The sequence below is a fragment of the Centruroides sculpturatus genome, unplaced genomic scaffold (genome assembly GCF_000671375.1).
Source record: "Centruroides sculpturatus isolate CEXI.00-Female unplaced genomic scaffold, Cexi_2.0 scaffold877, whole genome shotgun sequence".
NCBI classification, from domain to species: domain Eukaryota; kingdom Metazoa; phylum Arthropoda; class Arachnida; order Scorpiones; family Buthidae; genus Centruroides; species Centruroides sculpturatus.
Genome location: NW_019385282.1, coordinates 2,932 through 29,169, shown reverse-complemented (window position 1 = coordinate 29,169; position 26,238 = coordinate 2,932). Strand labels below are relative to the sequence as shown.

The window sequence follows — 26,238 nt, the reverse complement described above, 5'->3', positions numbered from 1 at the left end:
GCGTTGAATTTTCGTCGATGTTAAGCCTAACAAAGACTATTGTATCGTTAAAAATTATTTTTTTATTTTGTACAAACAAAATAAATATATTGAAAAATATAAAAACAATAAAAAATTATACTTCAGATGTTAATTTAGTATCAAAAACATAAAATATTTGAGTAGCCTGAGAAATAGCCGAAGATTGCAGTGCCACAGCACTAGCGAAAATTTAAATTTGCCGACTGGAATGCTTTCGGATAACGGACGTTTCAGATAACCAGCTTTCGGATAAACGACGCTCTACTGTATTAATGTTTGTTAAAAATTTTAAATTGAAAATATCCAAATAAAAATTCCTGCATAATAAATGCTCTATAAAATATAATTGTATACTCATAAATAAATAAGCAAACAAACATACATATATATAATTACTAAAGCTAGAATATCTAGGCAATAAAAATCATAAGTTATTATTTACATAAAACTTATGATTTTTAGTACCTAGATAACTTTACTAATTACATATAAAATCAAACTCAACATATAATTATAAACAAAGGATATTGCCAAATTTTAATTGGCTATAAAATGACTAATTATTATAAAGATATTACATAATTTGGAGTAAAGGTATGCAGTTAAGCTGCCATCTTGTATTAAACTTGATAATTAGAAATTAATTAAGAATATTCTTGAAGAAAAGACCAATCTGAAACATGACTTGAACCCACAACTTTCGCCTACTGTGCAGATGCATTGCCAATTACACTACTCAGACCTCTATCCGATCTTTATTGCAGAACAATTAATTTAAAAGTTACAACAATACAAGTCACTCGCTGCATGGCAAATAACCTTTATGGCTATATCTTGTAAAGTAATTGCAGAAGTTGCAAGTTCAAATCCCTCCCCAGATTAATCTTTTACTTCAAAAATATTCTAAAATTAATTAATTTAATAATTAAATGCATGCTTTTAGTCCAAATTATGAAATATCTTAATAATTAATTAGCCATATTATGACCCAATCAAAATCCAGAAGTATCATTTGTTTAATGCAATTATTTCATTCTTATTCCTGTTACAGATTAAGATTTGATAATGAAATAATTACAACAATTATATGTAAGAATGTTACTGCTATCTTATTCATGGATAAAGATCTTTTCCATAGTTTAAGAAATGACGGATTTAAATTATCTTTACAAATAAATTTCATTTAAAAGTACACATACATCTTTATCCAGCAAAATTTATTCCAATAAACTAACGTTTTCAGCTAAAACTATAATCATTCTCAAGTTATATTTGAATAATTAATAGAGCATTTTTTCAATAGTATACAAAATATTATTTTTACTATTTTAAAATGAAATATTTTTAAATAAAATGTTAAAACTATGATAATTTTGTAACTATTCTTGCAATTCATTTACTATTATTATGTGCCAAATAATTTTAGTGTTTACAAAAATAGCTAACATAAGAAATTTACAAATGATTGATTACTATTCTGTTAAAGACTTCTAAAAGTTAAATATATTATTTAAAATATATTTTAATTCTTAGAAATTTAAAATCTTAATAAAATAAAAATAGATGGTATTTATGATTTTATTGACTATTTACATTTTGTTTACAATAATCATCAGTAAAACTGGACAATTAAAACATCAATAATTAAAACAAATTTATAATATATACTACTGTAATTTAAAATCAATACAAAGTCCTTCAAAGCAACTGTAATTCTCCATTATAATAAACAACTTTAATTTCCCAAGATTTTTTCCTACATTGGGAACTAATTTTTAATATAATTTCAGTCCTTTTGAAGGCTCATTCTCATGTTTGACTTATAATTTACATGAATAAATTCTAATAACTAAACTTATTTATATAAATTGTAAAACTTTATTTTTGGTATAAAATTTTAATTCTTAAAATATTAATTACAGATATTTAAATATATGCTAGAAATACTTTTTATTTTCTGTTTTTTATTCATTTTTTACAATCTATCAAGAATAAATATTTAAATTTTATTAATGTCGAGGTTTATATTAATTAAATTAATTTGTCTGTATATGGAATTCATATACATCAGCAATTGACAATTTTATAAACTATTAGAATATTCAAACTTCAATTATTTTACAGCTAATTTTACATTATAACCTTTTTGCTACTTACCCCATTCTAATTGACAATAATGGGTTTTCGCTTTACCATGTACTTTAAGATTTTGACACTTGTCTGGATAAGTTATGGCTGTTGTAATATTCTTTGAGTCAGAATACTAAAAATAATATAAAAACAATCTTTCATAAAAATCAAATATAACAAAGTTTTCAAAATTAATATACTTACTAAAATAAATTATAATCAAAAATTAAATTTTCCGAGTTTGTTTTTTTTTTGTGGGGGTAGTGCGAGACTCTGAACTAAGTAATTTATTTACACAACTAAATCATAACACAATATCTTCACAATAAAATTTTGTCAGATAACTGTCAACTTTAACACCTGGGAGTAAATCATTTGTTAAGTTCTCAGCAGTAAAAGCGATGCTTTCTCATAACCTTCTGACCTAGTGTCTCAATTTCATATCAGTTCAATATAGCAAGAAACTGCAAGTTTAGGCAGTTGTCGTCAGTCCCTCTTGGATTAAAGTCATCACCTTTTTCCTGTGTCAGTGCCAATCATCCCCTCAACTGTGCCTAGAAGAACAACCTTTTGATCCAGACCAGTCCTGAATGACCCAAATCCAAACCCTCAAGATCCTAATCACAACCTCGAATCAAGAATCAATTTTGTCAAATCAAGAATCAATGCAGGTATTTATCCCACATGAACCTCATGTAAACTCTCTCTTGAGAAACAGAGGTATCTAGATCTACTTTAGTTCAATTTATTATAACTCATTTAATGATATAAAATGTATTTTCCTTTACAAATAAACAGTTATCTGTTTTGTTAACCTCGTCTCTGCATTAGTCACTTCCTATCTGCTATCTCCATCCTGAATCTGATGGCTCACTCACGGCTGCTCGCGTGACCTACTCTAATCCAAACCGATTCGCTGTCATGGCTTCCACATCCATCAGAACACAGTGGTGTCATTCCTGACAGGGCATCAGAGGTGCCAACCCTCTGGTCACAGTAAAGTGAAAAATAATCAAACCTTTAATATGACGTATTATGTCAATAGTATGTAAGTATTTATAAAAGACTGTCTTCAAAATAAGCATGTTCTGCAGCTACACATTTTTGCTAACATTCATACTATTTATTAATATTAAAGCAATATTGTAACCAATTCTGCATTACTTCAATTGTTGTAGCATTTTTCACCTCTTCTATTAATTTTAATCATTGACCCTTCAGTGGTCAATTTTTAGTGGTCAATCACTGAGCCTTTATTTTGGTGAAAACATGATAGTCTGCAAGAATGAAGTCTGGCATTTAAGGAGACTGTGGAAATACAGGCATCTGTTGTTCTGCCAGATTTTCACTAGAAAAGTTTAGTGCACTAGGGCATTGTCACAATGGAGAACCTAGCTTTTTGCTTGCTACAGTGAGCTCCATGATGCAGAGCACACTTACTGCATCATGGAGCTAACCAAGAATGTCAATATAGGACTCCTTGTTAATGAATCTACCAACACAAACAAACTCCTAAAACACTAGGCTTTTCACATAAAAAAACTACAGGCATTGTTTTCCTCTTGGATCTGTCAAGATGAAATTTTTCTGCCTTGATTAAGAAGTCAATTTGTTAATGAATGTTGATGATGCTCATTTCCTCCATAGATCATACAAGAAACTCTGGGTTTTCAATGCCAGTAATCAATAATTTTATTTAAGATATCTAGGTTTGTCAATCAGTTCCTTGCTGAGGGCCTGTTCTTCACATCACTCATTTGTTAACTTCTTCAGAATAATGTGAGAACAGACTAATGTATTTTTAAGTCATCATGAAGAATAGTGTGCACAGAACCATGCAAAATTTCCAAAATATCAATAAGATAACCTATTGATTGTCTATGGTCTTTCTTGATCTCTTTGTGAACTGAGAAAATCAGTTTTATTTCTTGCAGTTCATGAGCTGGTCTACCTGGAATTTTCTTTTGCTTTCACAGTCTTCTTGAACACATTTAGGCCACTTGCTTACACAACATGTCATTACTACATGTTTCTTTAAGTAAAGTAAATATTTCAGTAAAGTTTAATACAGAATGCATATTGATTCATTGTTTATGTTGTGTCATTTAAAAATTCTGATAGCATTCACCTACATACTCCAATATTTTGAGACAGTTTGTTCTAATCCATCCAAAAACAGGCATATAACACATGTTCAAAAAAGTATAAAAAATGTTCAAAAGTATGCATGCTCACAATTATAGTAATTGTGAGGCACTACCAAAAGTTCAATTTATTTTTAATTCTGAAATTTTTAATTAAGAAATTAAAGAGACATTGAAAAATATTTAATTTCAGAAAGCTAAAATTTAGCTTTACTAAAACATTAAGAATATTTCACTGTTAGAGGTTAAATAATATTCAAAATATTAATAAAAGTTTACTCATATTTATATAATGCATTTGTAAAAATAGACTTCTAGTTAAAAATTGCAATCTCCTTGCAATATCTAATTATTTAAAACTGATTTTTCCTGATAATATCTAATAATCAGTTTTAACTAGAATGTTAACTTTTTTTAATATCACATTATTACTTTATATCACTTTTTTTTTATATCACATTATTCTCCATTTGTAATTTAAATAGAATAAAATTTACAAACATACTTCACTTTGTCCTCTTGCATTTTGGCAGGCAACCCTTAAAGAGTATGTGGTACCAGGTTGAAGATTCTCAAGAACATATTCTGTCTGCAACCCATTAAATCTTTTTTCAAAACCTACAAATATAATAGTTTATTCAATTTNAAATATTTTTTAATAAAAAGACAAAAATCACATGGTAATCGGCCAGAAAATTTTTTTGGAAACAACTGTCTTTTTATTAAGAAAAAAGATTGTATAACATTAACCACATAATTTGTGTGTAAGTTTATTATTGTATTATTTTCTTTAATGATTTAGAATGCACTGTTCATTTTAGGTTGAACAGTTTATTTACATTGCTGTTACTTAAGCTTTCTCCTATTTTGACATATTAAAAAGTTGCATTTTTGTCTTAAGGTAATAAAAATATTTTTATTCAACATTCACCATCAGTGCATGATGAATGTCGACATTTGCTGGTGTAAGTGAGAAATAATGATATTTAGCAAATATTTCGTATATACACGAAACGACTGTGTGAATGCTGACATTCACCGGAGAATGTTGACATTCACTAGATATCCGTCATTCACAGTAACACATATATATAAAGTAAGAGCCTGCTTAACACAGGGGATGCATTCCTAGACAACAAAGTGCTAGGCGAGACAGCATTAAATGAGGTAATTTTAACACAGTAAATAGGGCTAGGGGAACATACAACCAAAATTAAACAAGTTTTACTTTAATTTTAAGTTATTTTTATATTAATTTGTATAATAATGTATGTTAAATAACACAAACATATGCACACAGAAATGTAAAGTTCATTTTTTGTGAAGATCCTGACTTTTCTGAAATTCTTGTTCTTTTGCAATAAAGTCATGAAGTTTCATTTGTTGCTTTTTCTTTCCTTGAGCAAATGTCAGTAGTGGAAGATTGCATCTAAAACGCCTCATTTTGCTTTTGCACTCCTTTCAAAATCTAGATCATTCGCTACAATTTGATCAACGATTTTGGCTATCTTACCAAACTTTTAATAAGGAAATCTGTACAGAAATTTTTTGGGTTCTTCATTTTCAGAATCTCTATTTTCCAGTTCCACATGAATTCCATGTTCTGCCAGTTCTTGAAGGTCATCGTAAGGCTCTCCTCAATATCCTGTCTATATCTCCTAGTCCTGCTATATCAATTAGGTTGAGTTTGGTCAACCTTACAATACAGTGATTGGCTCTTCTCGTTGAGAATTCTTGGATACCTTCAGCCATAACTTCTTCCACAATTCGTTCGTGCATTTATCAGTTAATTCTTGCCAAACAAAGTTGATATTTCCTATAGCATCCATGATATTATATTTTTTCCAAAATTGCACCAAACAAACAAAGATTTAAAGAAAGTACACCTTTTTGCCACCTTTTGCTGATTGGTTTGTGTTCACAAATAACCATATTATATATGAATCAATGAAATGCCATGATAATTTAAATCAACAAAAATTTTGGGCTTCGAGCAGACTGCATTATATCAAATCAGCGTTAAGCAAGGCAGCATTAAGTGGGGTCTTACTATATATATAACAAACTACTAGATAAAATTTAGTATTTTATCTATTTCATTTAAATTATTGAATTATTTACCTTTGTAAAATTCTCTTTGTCTTGACTAAACTCTAAATTATATTCAATTAATGGAGCTCCATTATTATTTGGTTCATCCCATGATAACTTGGCAGTTGAAGAAGAATGGCACTCCAATGAAATCTTTGGCGAATCTGGAGGACCAGCTCCACTCAACACTTCTAGCATACTCGTCCATTGCCCAGGCTAAAAAATTATTACATCAAATTAATTAAACTTAGCATTATTTGGTTACAAAATTTATTTGATTATTTAATTAAGAACAGACAAAACTAACCAGTGATCAGAATTTTTAATCAAAAATAATGAACAACTTGGTGAAAATTTAAAATGTACTCCCTTGTAGTCATGTTAGTCATGTTAACTTTGTATATACAGGTAACCCCCGTATAACACGGCACATCTATAGCACGGATTCACTCTAACACGGTTCGAGAATTGGTACCATCCCCCGTATAACACGGTACTTTTATAGCACGGGTTCACTCTGACACGGTTCAAGAAATGGGTAAAACCCTCGTACAACATGAAATGTAATAAATTTTTACATACTTAAGTAGTAATAGTTCACGAAAATAATAATTTTCGTGAACTATTAGTACTTAAGTATGTAAATTTTCTCTTCTCGCCTTCTGTCGATACACGTGGTCCTTCTCGAAACTTGTTTCAATGTTGCCAGATCGCGACGCTTCTGCTTCTGATGTTGCCGAATGTTTTTCCCTTATTCCATACTTGCTTTATTCTTCATAAGTGCTTAGCACCATATAAGGAAATTTATAAAGACCTTTTAACTAGAAGCAAGCAATCTAAAATTACATACATTTTGCAAAAGGTAAAGCATGGATCTGAAGATAATGCAGAAAAATGCTCAGAGGATAAGGATAACTTGCCAAAAAGAAAACGCTCTCGGTTAATTAATAGTGTTTTTAGTGATGACGAAGAAAACATTGTTTAATTTATATTAATATGTATCACTTAAAAAAATTTTAATGAAGATATTTATCTTAATTATGAAAATATAGTAGCATGTTTTTTAATTTTCGAAATCTAACCCTCCTTTTCGTACCAGTTCTTTGTTTCGCATAACACGGATTCGCATAACACGGCAATTTTTTGGAACATAACTACCGTGTTATACGGGGGTTACCTGTAATTTATACAAAGTTAGCAATGCTGACTTTGTATAAATTATATAATTTCTTTGTTCAAGTATCAAGCTTAAAATAACAATTTTTTTAACCCCCTTTGTAATAACACTCATTATATCAAATAAAGATTGACTGATAATTAATAATAATAAGACAACATAAACAAAGAAAATGTTTTTAAAGCATCTTTGTGGCTTCAGCTTCAAAATATTTCAAAAACATAAAATAAAATTGCTTAAGCTCATGTCTTCTTTGATAATCAGTAAACAAAAATTATATGCAAAGGAACAGCAACATGCAAATAATTATTGGCTTTTTTACAATTTATAACTTATACTTTCATATAACATAAATAAATAATGTAAATGGAGTATTTTAATTTACAAGATCTTAAAAAGAAAATATAATTTCAAAACATGTTCTTTCAAATTTCATAAATATTACAAACAGTGACATAGTAAATTCAATTCATTTCACTAATATCAGTTTCATTCATAATGATGTATCTTTACATGCCAAGAATATCTTTCTGCTTAATAACATCAAATCATTTGTTTGGAAAGTAATATAGTAAAAATTTAATATTCCAAATTATTATGGCAACTATGAAGCATCAGCAGGAATCTTAACACTAGTAGATAAAGACAGTTTGAAAATTTTAAGATTGTCTAGACTACAAAGCCTAATGATCTACCTAGTTGAATTCATAATACACTTATAACTATTATAGAAGAAAACTCCCAAATGATACAGACGACTTCAGACTAACAATAAGGTAAAACGTTGAATAATATTGCAAGAATTCAAAAGAATTTAAGTAGAATTCTATAATAGTAGAATTATAGAAAAAATTATTAAATGTTAATGCAATAATTTAAATACTGTATATGTAAATTTTGTATGTACAGTACATGTTAAGGTAAATATATTAATACATATAAATCCATTATTCAAAAAAACATGAATGCAAGAATTATGGATTTTAAAAAATAATAATACAATATTAATATTTAAAACAGTTGTTGAAAAACAGAGTGGATGTTTGATATAATAATTTAATTGAAAATTAATTATTTTTAATTTCTTATTCACTACATTATATAATTTATGTATAAAATTTCACCATTCCTCATTGTCTTTTATCTGCTAATATAAATATAAAAGTATATACATATGTTTATTGTATGTAAATATTATGCTTAAAATAAAGTAAAAACTTACTCCTGTTTTATTAAAGGCTCGTACTTTAAACATATATATAGTATTTGGCAATAGACCAGCTATGGTACACATCGAGTCAAATCCAACATAAACTTGTTTGCTGGAACCATCTGAAGTTAACATCTGAACTTCATATTGAGAGACAGGAGAACCACCATTAAAATTTGGTGGTGCTAAAAATAAAGTTTTGAATAAAATATTAAATTTAATAAAAATAAAAAATACAGTAGAGCGTCATTTATCCGAATCAATTGGGGACTGGGGTAGTTTGAATAACTTATTTTTCGGATAACGAATCATGTACGAAAAAATATATTAATTTATCCCATTTTGACATTTTTCTATGTTGCGTGTCGCTTCGCGTTGAATTTTCGTCGATGTTAAGCCTAATGAAGACTATTGTATCGTTAAAAATTATTTTTTTATTTTGTACAAACAAAATAAATTTATTGAAAAATATAAAAACAATAAAACATTATACTTCAGATGTTAATTTAGTATCAAAAACATAAAATATTTGAGTAGCCTGAGAAATAGCCGAAGATTGCAGTGCCACAGCACTAGCGAAAATTTAAATTTGCCGACTGGAATGCTTTAGGATAACGGACGTTTCAGATAACCAGCTTTCGGATAAACGACGCTCTACTGTATTAATGTTTGTTAAAAATTTTAAATTGAAAATATCCAAATAAAAATTCCTGCATAATAAATGCTCTATAAAATATAATTGTATACTCATAAATAAATAAGCAAACAAACATACATATATATAATTACTAAAGCTAGAATATCTAGGCAATAAAAATCATAAGTTATTATTTACATAAAACTTATGATTTTTAGTACCTAGATAACTTTACTAATTACATATAAAATCAAACTCAACATATAATTATAAACAAAGGATATTGCCAAATTTTAATTGGCTATAAAATGACTAATTATTATAAAGATATTACATAATTTGGAGTAAAGGTATGCAGTTAAGCTGCCATCTTGTATTAAACTTGATAATTAGAAATTAATTAAGAATATTCTTGAAGAAAAGACCAATCTGAAACATGACTTGAACCCACAACTTTCGCCTACTGTGCAGATGCATTGCCAATTACACTACTCAGACCTCTATCCGATCTTTATTGCAGAACAATTAATTTAAAAGTTACAACAATACAAGTCACTCGCTGCATGGCAAATAACCTTTATGGCTATATCTTGTAAAGTAATTGCAGAAGTTGCAAGTTCAAATCCCTCCCCAGATTAATCTTTTACTTCAAAAATATTCTAAAATTAATTAATTTAATAATTAAATGCATGCTTTTAGTCCAAATTATGAAATATCTTAATAATTAATTAGCCATATTATGACCCAATCAAAATCCAGAAGTATCATTTGTTTAATGCAATTATTTCATTCTTATTCCTGTTACAGATTAAGATTTGATAATGAAATAATTACAACAATTATATGTAAGAATGTTACTGCTATCTTATTCATGGATAAAGATCTTTTCCATAGTTTAAGAAATGACGGATTTAAATTATCTTTACAAATAAATTTCATTTAAAAGTACACATACATCTTTATCCAGCAAAATTTATTCCAATAAACTAACGTTTTCAGCTAAAACTATAATCATTCTCAAGTTATATTTGAATAATTAATAGAGCATTTTTTCAATAGTATACAAAATATTATTTTTACTATTTTAAAATGAAATATTTTTAAATAAAATGTTAAAACTATGATAATTTTGTAACTATTCTTGCAATTCATTTACTATTATTATGTGCCAAATAATTTTAGTGTTTACAAAAATAGCTAACATAAGAAATTTACAAATGATTGATTACTATTCTGTTAAAGACTTCTAAAAGTTAAATATATTATTTAAAATATATTTTAATTCTTAGAAATTTATAATCTTAATAAAATAAAAATAGATGGTATTTATGATTTTATTGACTATTTACATTTTGTTTACAATAATCATCAGTAAAACTGGACAATTAAAACATCAATAATTAAAACAAATTTATAATATATACTACTGTAATTTAAAATCAATACAAAGTCCTTCAAAGCAACTGTAATTCTCCATTATAATAAACAACTTTAATTTCCCAAGATTTTTTCCTACATTGGGAACTAATTTTTAATATAATTTCAGTCCTTTTGAAGGCTCATTCTCATGTTTGACTTATAATTTACATGAATAAATTCTAATAACTAAACTTATTTATATAAATTGTAAAACTTTATTTTTGGTATAAAATTTTAATTCTTAAAATATTAATTACAGATATTTAAATATATGCTAGAAATACTTTTTATTTTCTGTTTTTTATTCATTTTTTACAATCTATCAAGAATAAATATTTAAATTTTATTAATGTCGAGGTTTATATTAATTAAATTAATTTGTCTGTATATGGAATTCATATACATCAGCAATTGACAATTTTATAAACTATTAGAATATTCAAACTTCAATTATTTTACAGCTAATTTTACATTATAACCTTTTTGCTACTTACCCCATTCTAATTGACAATAATGGGTTTTCGCTTTACCATGTACTTTAAGATTTTGACACTTGTCTGGATAAGTTATGGCTGTTGTAATATTCTTTGAGTCAGAATACTAAAAATAATATAAAAACAATCTTTCATAAAAATCAAATATAACAAAGTTTTCAAAATTAATATACTTACTAAAATAAATTATAATCAAAAATTAAATTTTCCGAGTTTGTTTTTTTTTTGTGGGGGTAGTGCGAGACTCTGAACTAAGTAATTTATTTACACAACTAAATCATAACACAATATCTTCACAATAAAATTTTGTCAGATAACTGTCAACTTTAACACCTGGGAGTAAATCATTTGTTAAGTTCTCAGCAGTAAAAGCGATGCTTTCTCATAACCTTCTGACCTAGTGTCTCAATTTCATATCAGTTCAATATAGCAAGAAACTGCAAGTTTAGGCAGTTGTCGTCAGTCCCTCTTGGATTAAAGTCATCACCTTTTTCCTGTGTCAGTGCCAATCATCCCCTCAACTGTGCCTAGAAGAACAACCTTTTGATCCAGACCAGTCCTGATTGACCCAAATCCAAACCCTCAAGATCCTAATCACAACCTCGAATCAAGAATCAATTTTGTCAAATCAAGAATCAATGCAGGTATTTATCCCACATGAACCTCATGTAAACTCTCTCTTGAGAAACAGAGGTATCTAGATCTACTTTAGTTCAATTTATTATAACTCATTTAATGATATAAAATGTATTTTCCTTTACAAATAAACAGTTATCTGTTTTGTTAACCTCGTCTCTGCATTAGTCACTTCCTATCTGCTATCTCCATCCTGAATCTGATGGCTCACTCACGGCTGCTCGCGTGACCTACTCTAATCCAAACCGATTCGCTGTCATGGCTTCCACATCCATCAGAACACAGTGGTGTCATTCCTGACAGGGCATCAGAGGTGCCAACCCTCTGGTCACAGTAAAGTGAAAAATAATCAAACCTTTAATATGACGTATTATGTCAATAGTATGTAAGTATTTATAAAAGACTGTCTTCAAAATAAGCATGTTCTGCAGCTACACATTTTTGCTAACATTCATACTATTTATTAATATTAAAGCAATATTGTAACCAATTCTGCATTACTTCAATTGTTGTAGCATTTTTCACCTCTTCTATTAATTTTAATCATTGACCCTTCAGTGGTCAATTTTTAGTGGTCAATCACTGAGCCTTTATTTTGGTGAAAACATGATAGTCTGCAAGAATGAAGTCTGGCATTTAAGGAGGCTGTGGAAATACAGGCATCTGTTGTTCTGCCAGATTTTCACTAGAAAAGTTTAGTGCACTAGGGCATTGTCACAATGGAGAACCTAGCTTTTTGCTTGCTACAGATGAGCACAGAGCACACTTACTGCATCATGGAGCTAACCAAGAATGTCAATATAGGACTCCTTGTTAATGAATCTACCAACACAAACAAACTCCTAAAACACTAGGCTTTTCACATAAAAAAACTACAGGCATTGTTTTCCTCTTGGATCTGTCAAGATGAAATTTTTCTGCCTTGATTAAGAAGTCAATTTGTTAATGAATGTTGATGATGCTCATTTCCTCCATAGATCATACAAGAAACTCTGGGTTTTCAATGCCAGTAATCAATAATTTTATTTAAGATATCTAGGTTTGTCAATCAGTTCCTTGCTGAGGGCCTGTTCTTCACATCACTCATTTGTTAACTTCTTCAGAATAATGTGAGAACAGACTAATGTATTTTTAAGTCATCATGAAGAATAGTGTGCACAGAACCATGCAAAATTTCCAAAATATCAATAAGATAACCTATTGATTGTCTATGGTCTTTCTTGATCTCTTTGTGAACTGAGAAAATCAGTTTTATTTCTTGCAGTTCATGAGCTGGTCTACCTGGAATTTTCTTTTGCTTTCACAGTCTTCTTGAACACATTTAGGCCACTTGCTTACACAACATGTCATTACTACATGTTTCTTTAAGTAAAGTAAATATTTCAGTAAAGTTTAATACAGAATGCATATTGATTCATTGTTTATGTTGTGTCATTTAAAAATTCTGATAGCATTCACCTACATACTCCAATATTTTGAGACAGTTTGTTCTAATCCATCCAAAAACAGGCATATAACACATGTTCAAAAAAGTATAAAAAATGTTCAAAAGTATGCATGCTCACAATTATAGTAATTGTGAGGCACTACCAAAAGTTCAATTTATTTTTAATTCTGAAATTTTTAATTAAGAAATTAAAGAGACATTGAAAAATATTTAATTTCAGAAAGCTAAAATTTAGCTTTACTAAAACATTAAGAATATTTCACTGTTAGAGGTTAAATAATATTCAAAATATTAATAAAAGTTTACTCATATTTATATAATGCATTTGTAAAAATAGACTTCTAGTTAAAAATTGCAATCTCCTTGCAATATCTAATTATTTAAAACTGATTTTTCCTGATAATATCTAATAATCAGTTTTAACTAGAATGTTAACTTTTTTTAATATCACATTATTACTTTATATCACTTTTTTTTTATATCACATTATTCTCCATTTGTAATTTAAATAGAATAAAATTTACAAACATACTTCACTTTGTCCTCTTGCATTTTGGCAGGCAACCCTTAAAGAGTATGTGGTACCAGGTTGAAGATTCTCAAGAACATATTCTGTCTGCAACCCATTAAATCTTTTTTCAAAACCTACAAATATAATAGTTTATTCAATTTTAGTATATACAAATTTCTTTAAGATTATAATAAATTATATTATTAATCATTAATTTAAATTGTAATTGTACATGTTATAAGGAAATGATAATTCAAATGTAATATGTATTGTCTAAAATACATAATAACTGATTTAAAAAAAAGGCATATGTATTTTTTTATCAGCTATTAAGATTTACTATTGATGTCAACCAAACATTCCTTGAAATTTGTTAATGTTTCAGAAATAATATTAAAAATTAAAGAATCTATAGTATTTTCTTGAAAAATTTTATAATTATTTTAAGTAAATAAATTATAACATAGTTATTATAGTGATAACAATAGTATAGTCTAGTATGAAGTAATTTGAACTGATTTATATAAATAGTAAGTAGTCAATATAGTTAATTTTATAACCTTTAAATATTTTAAATTTCATGAATAATTGCATATTAAATTATTTTTTTATAAATTCTTACTATTTCATATATTACAATATTCTTTTCTTTTGAACTAAAATTTAATATATTGGATTGCTCGAAAAGTAATTTTGTTTTTTTTACCACTAGATGAATTAGTTGTATTTTTCCCGCCATTTTCATTCTAAACCATATTATCATTATATATTTTTACAGCTAGCATTTTAAGGCTTATTTGTAAAAAATTTTGTTTGATTTTGTGCAATTGTTTATTTTTTTTGTCTCCCAAGAATATGGAAGATCAAAAGTAGCATTTTCGGCATATTTTGCTCTTTTATTACCAAAAAGGTAAGAATGCTGTTCAAGCGAGAAAAAAATTGTGTGACACGTATGGAGAAGATGTATTGACAGAACAACAGTGTCAAAACTGGTTTACAGAATTTTGTTCTGGCAATTTCAATATTGAAGATGCACCACGTTCTGGATGGCCAGTTGAAGCCAATGAAAACAAAATAAAGGTCCGATTGAAGCAAACTGCCGAATAACAACATGTGAAATCACTAAGAGATTAAATTTGTCAAATTGAACTGTTTATGATTACTTGAAACAAATTGGTTTTGTTTCAAAGCTTGATATATGGATTCCACGTGTTCTTAAAGAGAGATGCTCTCTTTGGTGGGATTTTAAGGAAATTTTTTTTTGGAGCTTATACCAGACAATTTAACAATTCATTCGAAAGTGTACTGCCATCGAGTAAACAAATTGAATAATATCATCAAACAGAAAAGGTGGCCAGAATTGATCAACAAAACAGGTTTAGTGTTTTACCACGATAATGTCAAATTTCACACACAAGTTTGGTAACTCGTCAGAAACTGTTATAACTTAGATAAAACGTGCTATCACACCAACCATATTTGCCAGATCGAGCACACTCAGATTATTGCTTGTTCTGGTCTATACAAATTTTTTTTTTAACTGTAAGACATTTACTTGAAATGATAATGTCAAAAATCACTTGGATCAGGTTTTTGTAAGCAATGATCAAAACTTTTATGAATTTGAAATCATGCTACTACCAGAAACGATGACAATAGGTATTTGACCAAAATGGTTGATATATAATTCAATAAAATATTTATTTATTATAAAAACAATGTTTTTTTTTCTACAGAAAAAAACAAAATTACTTTCCAAACAACCCAATATATTATGTTAAGATACCAAAAATATTGGAAAATTACAATTTATGAATGCTCTTTTTTTATTTTTAGTTTGAAAATAATAAAAAAATGTTACACTGACTACAACACAAATTATAATGAACTAAAATGTTTTTTTTTTAATTTTAAGCTAAGAAAAATCTTTCCTGACTATAGAATCGATTTCACCTGATGAAAATTAATAACCTTTTAATATCACACACTAATACGTCTTCTCCATAAATGTTTTCATTTTAACATATGTAATAGACAAAAATATTAAATATTTCAAAAACAAAAGAATATATTTTGCATATATAATGCTCATTTTTGTTCATTTATTTGTTTTAATTATGATAACCCATTTCTAAAACCCATAAATATCTATTATAAGTGGATTATAGTGAAAAATGTATAAGGCAGATTTAATCAGTGGGTACCAAATGAACAAAACTGCTTTAGGATACAAAAAGCATATTAAAACAAAGCAATAAAAAACTAATGTTACTTTTATCTATAAGTTACTACATATAAAATATCAGTTACAAAGATTTATGTCATAAAAATCAAATACCTTTTCCAGCATCTACTTCTAGCACATATGCAGTAATGGGTGAACCACCATCATCCATAGGTGGATCTGTTAAATGCATAATTGAAAAAACAAACTTAGTAAAATGTGTGTTAAATTTTTTCAATAAATTTAAATATTCTGCAAATAAATCACTCACCCCAAACTACATGAAAAGAACTATGGCCAATATGACCTTTTGTTTGAAGATGTGTAGGTCTACATGGTCTGTCTGGTATAGTACAATATGTAACAGTTTTGCTCCATGGACTACTACCATCTTCATTAGTAGCACATAGCTATAACAAGTTTTAAAATATTCATAATATAAAAATCTATAATCTACATTAATTTAGGACAAATTATAAAATTGATACAAATTAAAACACATGATAAAATTAACATTCCAGAGAAAGTGTAGCTTTTTGTGAAAAAAAAATATATGTATTAAAAATATATATTAAATTTTTGTAATGCTTAAATATGAAACAAATTTAGTTTTTATATAAAATATTGTTGACATTTAAAATAATAATTGAAAAAATTTTATCGTCCAGAAACCATGGACATGTAGGTAGTCCCAGATTTATGAAGAGAATCTTACTACTAGCCAGTACTTCTTGTCATTTAAAAAAAAAATTGTCTTGCCATTTTATAAGTGAAGTTATAATCTTCCATAGGCTAATGAAATCTCAGTAGGCTATAAGTAACATCTACTTAGCCAAACTATTGAATAAAAATGTTAATACTTAAACATATCATTTTTATTACTATTTTGCTACAGCAAAGCAGCTTTTACATGTATTCATGTTAAATATTTTAATGGTAAATTTTAATTGGACACAACTTATTTTAAACTCTCGTTTTCCTGATAAATAATCATTCATTCTAACTTTTTTAACCAGAATACAGTAATAATTTTGGAGCTAAATGCCAAAAGCATGGGATGGCGTGAATACATTAAATATTTTTTCCTAAATATTCTGTGCTGAAATGAGATTGTATCTTATATACCATACAATACTGGTATTATGGTATTTTATTAGCACAAAACCTCAGAAACATACAGGACGATAAACATATTTGAAGACACCAAAAATTGTACTGTGAAAGCATTGCAATTTTCACAATTGATTTTATTTTTGTTGCTAATAATAAATTAAGCAAATAAAAATTAAGTTATTTTAACTTTATTACAATAGTGGGTACTAATCTAAATTATAGTTAATGATATAAAAACTTACTAGCTAATGCTATATAAATTATATATTTATTGCAGTATCATTAGCATTTATATTTAACATTTTATTGCTGTATCATACAATTAGCACATGCAATCAATTATTTGAACATTAAAATATCTTTTTGAATATACAATAGAATCCTAATGAGTTAAACTTCCTTAACTTTTAATTTTATTTCTGTTTTGACTTAACTCCTACAGATTCAATGCATTCTGTGTTTCTATAAATTGAAATAGTTTTGACATCACATTTCACAAACTCAAAATTTAAGATCTGGATTTAACTTTATTTAATGTCTAATTTTATGTGCTTTCTTTGCATTTTTGAGGGAATAGACAATATCACAAATATTACTATTGTATAAAATTATGCCTCCAACATAAAATACAAAATTTTAATGATGTTTCATGCCTAAAGTAACAATCTTATTCTTAAACACAAACCAACAAATTTTGAGAACTAAATTTTTTAACAAATTCTCTCTCCCTTCCACTTCAAGTTACCAAGAGCTTACTGTATTAGTTTGAGCTCTTGTAAAGTATAAATGGTCCTAAATGGGACTAGCTGAATATATCAATGTAATTTCAATTCATTGAAAAATTTACATTAAAAATTTTTCCATTAAAATGATTTTATATAGCTTTCCAGTATGAAAATATTTACTTACTCTAAATTTATATTTGCTGTTCTTCTTTAAATTTGTACACACAAATGCATTTTCTGCAGTATTACATACAGGAAGGAAACCAACTTCCTAAATTAGTAACAAAAATTGATACGCATTTTTTTCATTTTCATAAGCATTAAAAAAAATTCTTATTTAAATTTAAAAATGCACATCATTACTCACAGCAGTTTCATCTTCAACTTGAAGAGTAAATTCTTCATCAAATGGCCTTTTCTCCCACTCTAGCGAAAGCCGATCGATAAATGCATCTTTTAATACAGGTGGTGAAGGCTGACTTGGAGCACTACCACTCGTAGAAAAACAAATAATTTCGCTATAATCACTGCAAGTATTAAAAAAAAAAATAAATATATATATATATATTAAAATACAATTAAATAAACACATCATTATATATAAAAATTATTTCAACCAATATTTTATAATGAAGCCATTAGCAAATATTTGCAAACATTTTGTAACTTATTTTATTGAAATTTTGGCATAGAAGTTATCTTTTGATACTTGAATATTTATCATCATCAAAAATTTTTAAATCTTACCAGATTGTATTTTTTATGTAATTGTAACAGATTAATCTAAATTTGTATTTCAATTAGAAATATAAATTTAAATTTAGATTAATCTGTTACAATTATATAAAAAATACAAGCAAAACATGCTTTGTATATAAATACCCTATACTCTAAAAGACATTACAAAGTATTCATTATATTTACGTTTTTCAAATATATTGTTGATTTGTTGTTACTCATTCTGTATTTAATTATTAAAACATGACAACCAGATGACCAAGACAGTTAAAGAGTCAGCCTTCTACTCTGAACTTGAGATCGAATCCACGTGTACTGTACAAGCCTAGAAATTTTTCATAGGCAATCTGTCCCAGATAAGCCCATCCTCACTGTTGGCCTGGCCAAATCCACAAGAGTATTAAAAAGTGTCATCTTTGCATTATATGCTAATATGGTGTATACTGATATTTACTCCCACTCTAACGAAAGTCTATTAATAGATGCATCTTTTAATACAGGTGGTGAAGGCTGACTTTGAGCACTACTACTCGTAGAAAAACAAATAATCAGGAATGATAGGTATACACGCTGATATTTACTTAAGTATACATCCTTATATACAAAAACATGAAATATTAAAAATTATTGAGGTGGAGCATTAGAGAAGCCTCTTCTGTACAGCTTAAATTGCATTCAATCTCAAAATTTCATTGATTAACTTTGATTAAACTTTGCCATTTTTCATTAATTGGAATGAAGAATCCAAAAATGTAATAAAAAATGGGGATCATGACTTCATTTTTGAGATATAAGATCTTAGCATGAGCACACGCAACAAAGCAATATTGCACAACTTTGTTGGGAGATGTCCCAAGGTCACTAGCATGTTTTCTACAGGCTTACAGGATTGAGTTTGTTTTCAAAATTTGATGGCTTGATTTTGACAAAACTTTGCCATTTTTCACTGATCTGCAATGAGAAATCCAAATATATAATAAAAATTGTGATCCCTAACTTTGTTTTCAAGATACAGTAGGATCAAAGTGACAATGTCTCTGCTTCCTGATAAAATTTAGCATGCCTAACAGAATTTAGAGGAAAAAATAAAAAAAACCAACATTGTGTGTGGCTAACAAAAAGAAAATAAATAAAACACAAGGACAAAGTGATTGATGCCAATTTTTGATACTTTGTTTTGGATTGCCTTGTAAGGAACCAAGTCCAAGCGTTATTTTTATTTAATTTTTATTTTGCTTTTTATTCTATTTTGTTTGGAGCTTATGTTTTGTTAGGACAAAGATTTCCTCACTACTCACCTTAAAACTTTGAAAATAGAAGAGAAACCAACTCACTGACGAGAGAAAAGCACCGTAGAAAAAAATTCGCGCACACTTGTGCTCCCGAGCGGAAAAAAGTAATTCCACACCGAGAAAAGGGGGGAGACCCCACAAGCACAACTTAGGAACTTGCTAAACCTTAAAGAATAAACATCCCGAAAATTGTCAAGAAGAATAATGTAAAAGGTTAGCGAGTATTGTCGGAAAATAGGCTGCCAGACAAACAAGAAAAATTTATTGTTAGCAATAAGTATGTAAATGAAAGGAATGATTGCACTCAGAATTGTGACATCACCTCACAGTATAAAGACCGAACCTCAAGTGAAAATAGACAAGGTGAGCTTCTGTTAGCAACGAGCGTTGGTGAGCTTCGTAGCAGCAAACGAGAGAGGTGTCCAATAGGAAAAAATAGTTACAAGGCGATTTTGAAGTTATTCAATTTGTAGATCAAAGATTAGAGAAAGTCTTGAGAGTTGAGGAAAAACATTCCTAGTATATTGAAGTGATGATTAGGACCTTTAATTCATAAGAATTATTGTATATAAGTTAAGTCTTTGAAATTTTGTCAAATTCCAAAGGGGAATAGAATTAAGTTAGAATATAGATTGATTTGAGTTTTGTCGGGTTGATTCTTATTGATTTACGTTGAATAAATTGTTATTTGATTTTTACTAAATTTTGTATATAGTTATTACTAGAACTTTATTAGATATTGAATTATTTTTTTTTACTAATTTTGTCATTGTTTAATTCGGTGCATGCTTAAAGTCCAGGCCTGGCACATTAACGCAAATCTGCGTAAAGTACCATTAGGTAACGGCTATTTCCGGCACACAGTCGTGTTGCTAATCGTTGTAAAAATAATATAATACTTTACAGCCTCTCCATGTTGGCTAGTGCAAGGATTGTCTCTCTGTGCCTGCCAGTGCAAGAATAGCCTCTGAGTGGGCAGCAAGTGCAAAGATCACATCTTTCTTTCTGGCTCCTCCTCAATTCTATCATAATACAACAAAATTGCACAATGTCCTATTTATTAAACTATAATAAACTGAATGAATAATTACTATCAATATAATGGCTATTATTTCAAATTTTCTACTTAACAGTTTATAAAATTCAAGTTTTAATATATCATTAAAGTTTTTTGTAATTACATGTGATAAAAAATATAGAAAAAAATTAAGAGAATTATACTATTCTTCAATTATATTTTCCTGTTATTTATTAAAATAAAGATATTAATGGAAAAACCTTCAAAAATAAAAAAAATCTTAAATATCCTATACATATTTACCAATAATATTTAAACTGTAAAGTCAAATTAGTTTTAAATAAATATCTTAGATTGGCAAAGTTGTTTACATAAGTTTACACACACATTCAGTGAAAAAAAAAAAAAAAAAGCTAATGTGAGTCACAGAAAAAAAAAAAGCTAATGTAACCGTAATGGCAATTTTCTGTTCAGTATGAATTCCATGTTTCGCACGTAAAATCATAAAAGAAAAGAAAAATGGAATAAAAAGAATAACAAACTTCTTCACCATCTAATGTCAGTCATATTACTAGCAGCACTTCATCTACATTCATTCCAGCACCCACCATTTCAAGCTAAACATGGTTCTCGGTTACCTTTAACTTTTTTCTTTCTGAGCTTCCATGATTTTGAAGCATCAACGCAACTATCAACATGTGTCAATATGGCCATTGGGCAGCTCATGCAATTTCTCATTTTCAGCATAGCAGCAACATCAGTGACATAAACATGTCATCACTTCCAGGGATCTGATTGGTCAACATCTACACCTTACGGCCAGAAAAAATTTTCCACTGAGCACCTCTCGAGTCGATTTTCTAGAAAATTTACACGTCAGAGATGTAAAATTTTTCTGGATTTGGCATTCAGTTTACGTTTTCACTAATGTTTTTCTGTAAGTGTGACTCCAGCCTTACACACAGAAAAGGCATTGAAATTGAACAAAACTATTAGTGCAAATGTAACGACAATGATAAGTGATTGCAGTATCATAGCAAAGGTGTAATATCCTGAGGAATAACAAAATAATTTAAAGAAATCTTTAGTACCTTGCAGGCACCACTGCAAAGCAGATGATGTTGGAGGGGTAATGATAGAATGCATAGCAATTGTCTTATATGCACATTTGCCTCTAAGTCACTTGTCAATGATATAGGAAGAAACAGGATTCTGTAGGAAAACTTTCACCTACCTCTGAATGAAGGACAAAAATGCCATTGCTGTTGTTTGCACTTATCTCATAATCAGAAAATCATCTCTCCTGATGATGTCTGAGAAATCCAGATCTGTCTGCCATTTAGGTGCACCCTCATATATTCACTACTTGTAACACTTCCTCAGTCAACCAGTCAGAATAGTCCAGATGGTAGACAATTCATGAAGACAATCATTCTGCTTTCCTCAAGCAAAGATGTGGCCTTTCTCAAATTCCATCAACTGTGCATAATATCTGACTGCACTGCCTGGCATTTGAAAACCTCCAGACAGAAATTACAACAAAAATTCTAAACATTAAGCCTCTGTAATGCTTTTTCATATAATAATGGGGTAGCAATTTTAAGGCCATCTAATGTCATTATCTAACATACAATCACCTTACAACTGTAATATTTTACATATTAGCTGTATGCCAAGTTTTGCATTAATTCAACAATTCTATCTGGGTGAGTAACTTTTTGTAAATGACTGTATACCACTGGTTATAATTATTAAGAGTCAATTCAGTCATAATTATATTTTTTTCTATAAAATTTTTAAAAATTACCTTTTTCCAATTTCATTAACTGCAGCTAGCCTAAATCTGTAACATGTTGACACTTTCAGCTTTGTTACTTTATAGTTCTTCTGCAAACCATTGAATATTTCAATGAATTCAGAATTTCCCTTTCCCTTCAAAAAAATTATAATACAAATTTATAAATGAGATTGATAAAACGTTTTAAAATATAATATTAAATAATAAAAATATAGATAAAAACTTTCAGTAAATTAAACTTAATTTTATCATAAAAATATTACCTCATCATATTCTAAAATATAATTAACGATCTTTGCACCATTATCTGAAGAAGCCTAAAAAAATTTTTAAATATTAATTAATTATTATAAATAAATAAATAAAAATAAATAAATTTCCATACATTCCACTTTAAAATGATACTGTTTTTGGTCCTTGAAACAAGTTTGGGAGGATGTGGGGCATCTGGTTCACAACATTTCGTCTTGAAAGTAGAACCTAAAAAATTCAAATTTGTTTCAAAATTTAAATCTTATCATTTTAAATGAATGTTTTTATCAATACAGGTTCACAACTGACTTTCTAATTAACAACCAAAAGTCTGGCACCTCTTTAGAAAGAAATTTCTAATTCCTGCAACTACTATACTGGTTTACTGAATGACAACAGTGATATTTATTTGTAGTGTGTATTCACTCAAATTGTCTACATTGCAGCTGGTGATGTCTCTATTCTGTGTAATTTTTTAGTTCATTCAATTTTTTTCAAAATACACAAATTACTCTTTTAATTGATTCTTCATCCACCCTATTCTCCAGACTTGGCCCCATCCAACTTCTACCTGTTCCCAAATTTAAAAATTTGGCTCAGTGGGAAGAAATTCTCATTGAATAAGGATGACATTGCTGTCATCAATGCATATTTTTTAACCTTGACAAAAAGTACTTTTTTGATGGGATTAAAAAATTGGAAACTCACTGGACAAAGTGTCTAGCCATATTTTTCAACATAATCTCAATGGAGATTTTTGGAAAAAAATCTTTCTTTAACTTGCTTTTTTACCATACTTATCAAAAGATCCTCATAATTTGTAGTACTGCTATCAGAACAGTAGCTATGGGAGCTATGAAGTAATTAAGCCATCTTAGTTTGTAGTCCCATTACATACTTTCTCTTTCATCATGTAAACTTAGGCTACTGTTACTTTTTTAAACACTTGGACTATAGTTAGTAGGCCTAGTGCAGACTGTAAAAGAAAGAAGTACCTGTCAAAAATAGACAATAAACATTCTGAAGCCTGATGCACTGATACTAAAGCAATTCAGGCCACTATTTTTCTATTATTAATAATTAGAAATTAAGTAATTTGGTATTACCTCATACCAAATTACTTAATTTCTGATTAATAATAATAGCCTGATTAATTACAGCAATTGTTTGGTTTAATATCTGTCATAATTTTTTCAGCTAGCCCCTCTAGTCTCTCAAATGATTTACTTCTGACTACAGGACTGATTGTTGTTATTATATGACCTCAGTTGATTCTGTAAAACTTTCAAATCAATTTATACCAGAAAATCAGTGGCTGACCTGTATTTTATTAATAATCATATAATTCATTCTTATCATAATTAATAAAAATAATTATCCAAGAAATTTTAAAAATATAAAAGTTTTAATTTTATAACAAAATATATTAACATTAATGATCATAAAATCCCAAACATTATTAACTTTAGAACACATTATTAAATTACTTCAGATTTTTCATAATGTATTCTTTGTAAAAGCTAATATAACTATCTTAAAATAATATGATTAAAACTGTATAACCAGTTTTTCTAATTTAAATTGAATTCCCTTTTATAATTAAAGATTCTGTAATTTTTTCTTCTAATGTGTCTCCTTACATGTAACTTTTCTTCCAGATATATTATAATGCAGTTATCAAATAACATGTAATAGATACTATATATACACACACACACACACACACACACACAAAATTAAAAAGATCAAGTAGAAAAAAAAAGGTTGAAATGACCACAAATAAATAGTTCATAGGTTGCATAATGGTCAAGTTAACCACAGATAAAATAAATGACATACAATTCATAAACAACAGTGAACAAAACTAATAAAATACACACATTGTTTATTTCAAATAGGAACAGTTAGACAGCCATTATGGGTGCAAGGAAGATATGCAACAGAAATAAAATTGTAGTCATTTTGACCATCATGCAATATCACAAAAATTAACAATTCTTAAATATACAGCCTTTTGAGTTTGTTCATCTATTATTTCTTATTAATAGTAATAATTTTGATCAAAAATAAAGTGTAGTGTATAACATTTTGGACACCCTTGAACATCTATAATACTCATCTATAATACTATTAAAATAATACTCACACATTGAAGATTTTCCCATTGTTCCCTCCAATACAGCTCGAACACTACAAACATTAACCACATGTTAAAATATCTCAGTCATTAAAAAATATTTAAAATAGAAAGATATTTTCTTAAAAGATAAATAAAAAGATATCTTGTTTATACTGTATAATTTTATACCCAGTTGTATGTATGCATGTATAGTGATAGACATAATAGTATACAGTGGTAGTAATGGGGGAAAGATTTTTCTTTGTAACTTTTAAATTGATAGATTGTTATATATATTATTCATTTGAAAACTTACAAAAAAACACAAAATGAACTGGTTCAGGTTCATCTATTCCATCTTTAAATACAAAAATAATTTAACTTAAAATTCAAGAAAATGTCATGACCAAAGTCATGAGACATAAGAAAAAATTTATTAAGAGCAAAAACAACTAATAGTTCCAAAACAAATATGTTACAACTAGAGAAAATCTTTATATTTAGCAAATAGTAATAATGCAAGAAGTATTCCATATTTAGCATTCTTCCTGAAGATCACATATAAATATTCCAAATATTTGTGTGTGATCTTCAGGAATAATATATTTAATGATCCTATTAAACTTTACAAAGAAAAATGTAGGTGTTCCATTACTGTTGTCATTACTTTTTACTTTTACTGTACAATTATATATACACAGAATTGTTTCAGACCATCCCACACCATATTTTTCTTTAAAACTGTTCATCATAGTAAGTTACAGAATTTTTCTTATAATCAAAGCTCATAAAAGGAATTGATTGGTGACATTAGTGTCAATCAGGATGCAGCAGAAACAGAACTAACTGAGCCTAACTCTGAATTTGCATATTGGAAGAGGAGTTGAATCCAGTCTATTTGAATAGAGCTCTTCATAAGAAATAACTTTTGTTAAACAACTTTTCATTATCTGCTACCATTTACAAAATAAATAGCAAAAAAAATTTTTGTTTTATGTACAGTCAATAACTAAAGTTGTTGCTAATGTGAACTGAGTGTGTG

General features: G+C 28.1%; 1 protein-coding gene across 1 annotated transcript in view; it reads right to left on the bottom strand.

Moving 5' to 3' along the window:
* LOC111637141 (fibronectin type-III domain-containing protein 3A-like) overlaps window positions 1-25,559 on the bottom strand; it is a 39,979-nt gene extending 14,420 nt beyond the window's left edge. The window contains exons 1-12 of the mRNA XM_023382564.1: window positions 25,224-25,559; window positions 23,211-23,305; window positions 23,089-23,142; window positions 22,835-22,959; window positions 18,347-18,506; window positions 18,164-18,250; window positions 16,413-16,551; window positions 16,256-16,321; window positions 13,939-14,051; window positions 11,324-11,429; window positions 8,786-8,958; window positions 6,417-6,602 (exon numbers count right to left, since the gene is read on the bottom strand). Coding sequence (XP_023238332.1) covers window positions 6,417-6,602; window positions 8,786-8,958; window positions 11,324-11,429; window positions 13,939-14,051; window positions 16,256-16,321; window positions 16,413-16,551; window positions 18,164-18,250; window positions 18,347-18,506; window positions 22,835-22,959; window positions 23,089-23,142; window positions 23,211-23,305; window positions 25,224-25,242 — 1,323 coding nt within the window. The 5' untranslated portion in view covers window positions 25,243-25,559. The remainder of the gene's footprint in view (window positions 1-6,416; window positions 6,603-8,785; window positions 8,959-11,323; window positions 11,430-13,938; window positions 14,052-16,255; window positions 16,322-16,412; window positions 16,552-18,163; window positions 18,251-18,346; window positions 18,507-22,834; window positions 22,960-23,088; window positions 23,143-23,210; window positions 23,306-25,223) is intronic.
* Between the last annotated feature and the right edge of the window lie 679 nt (window positions 25,560-26,238).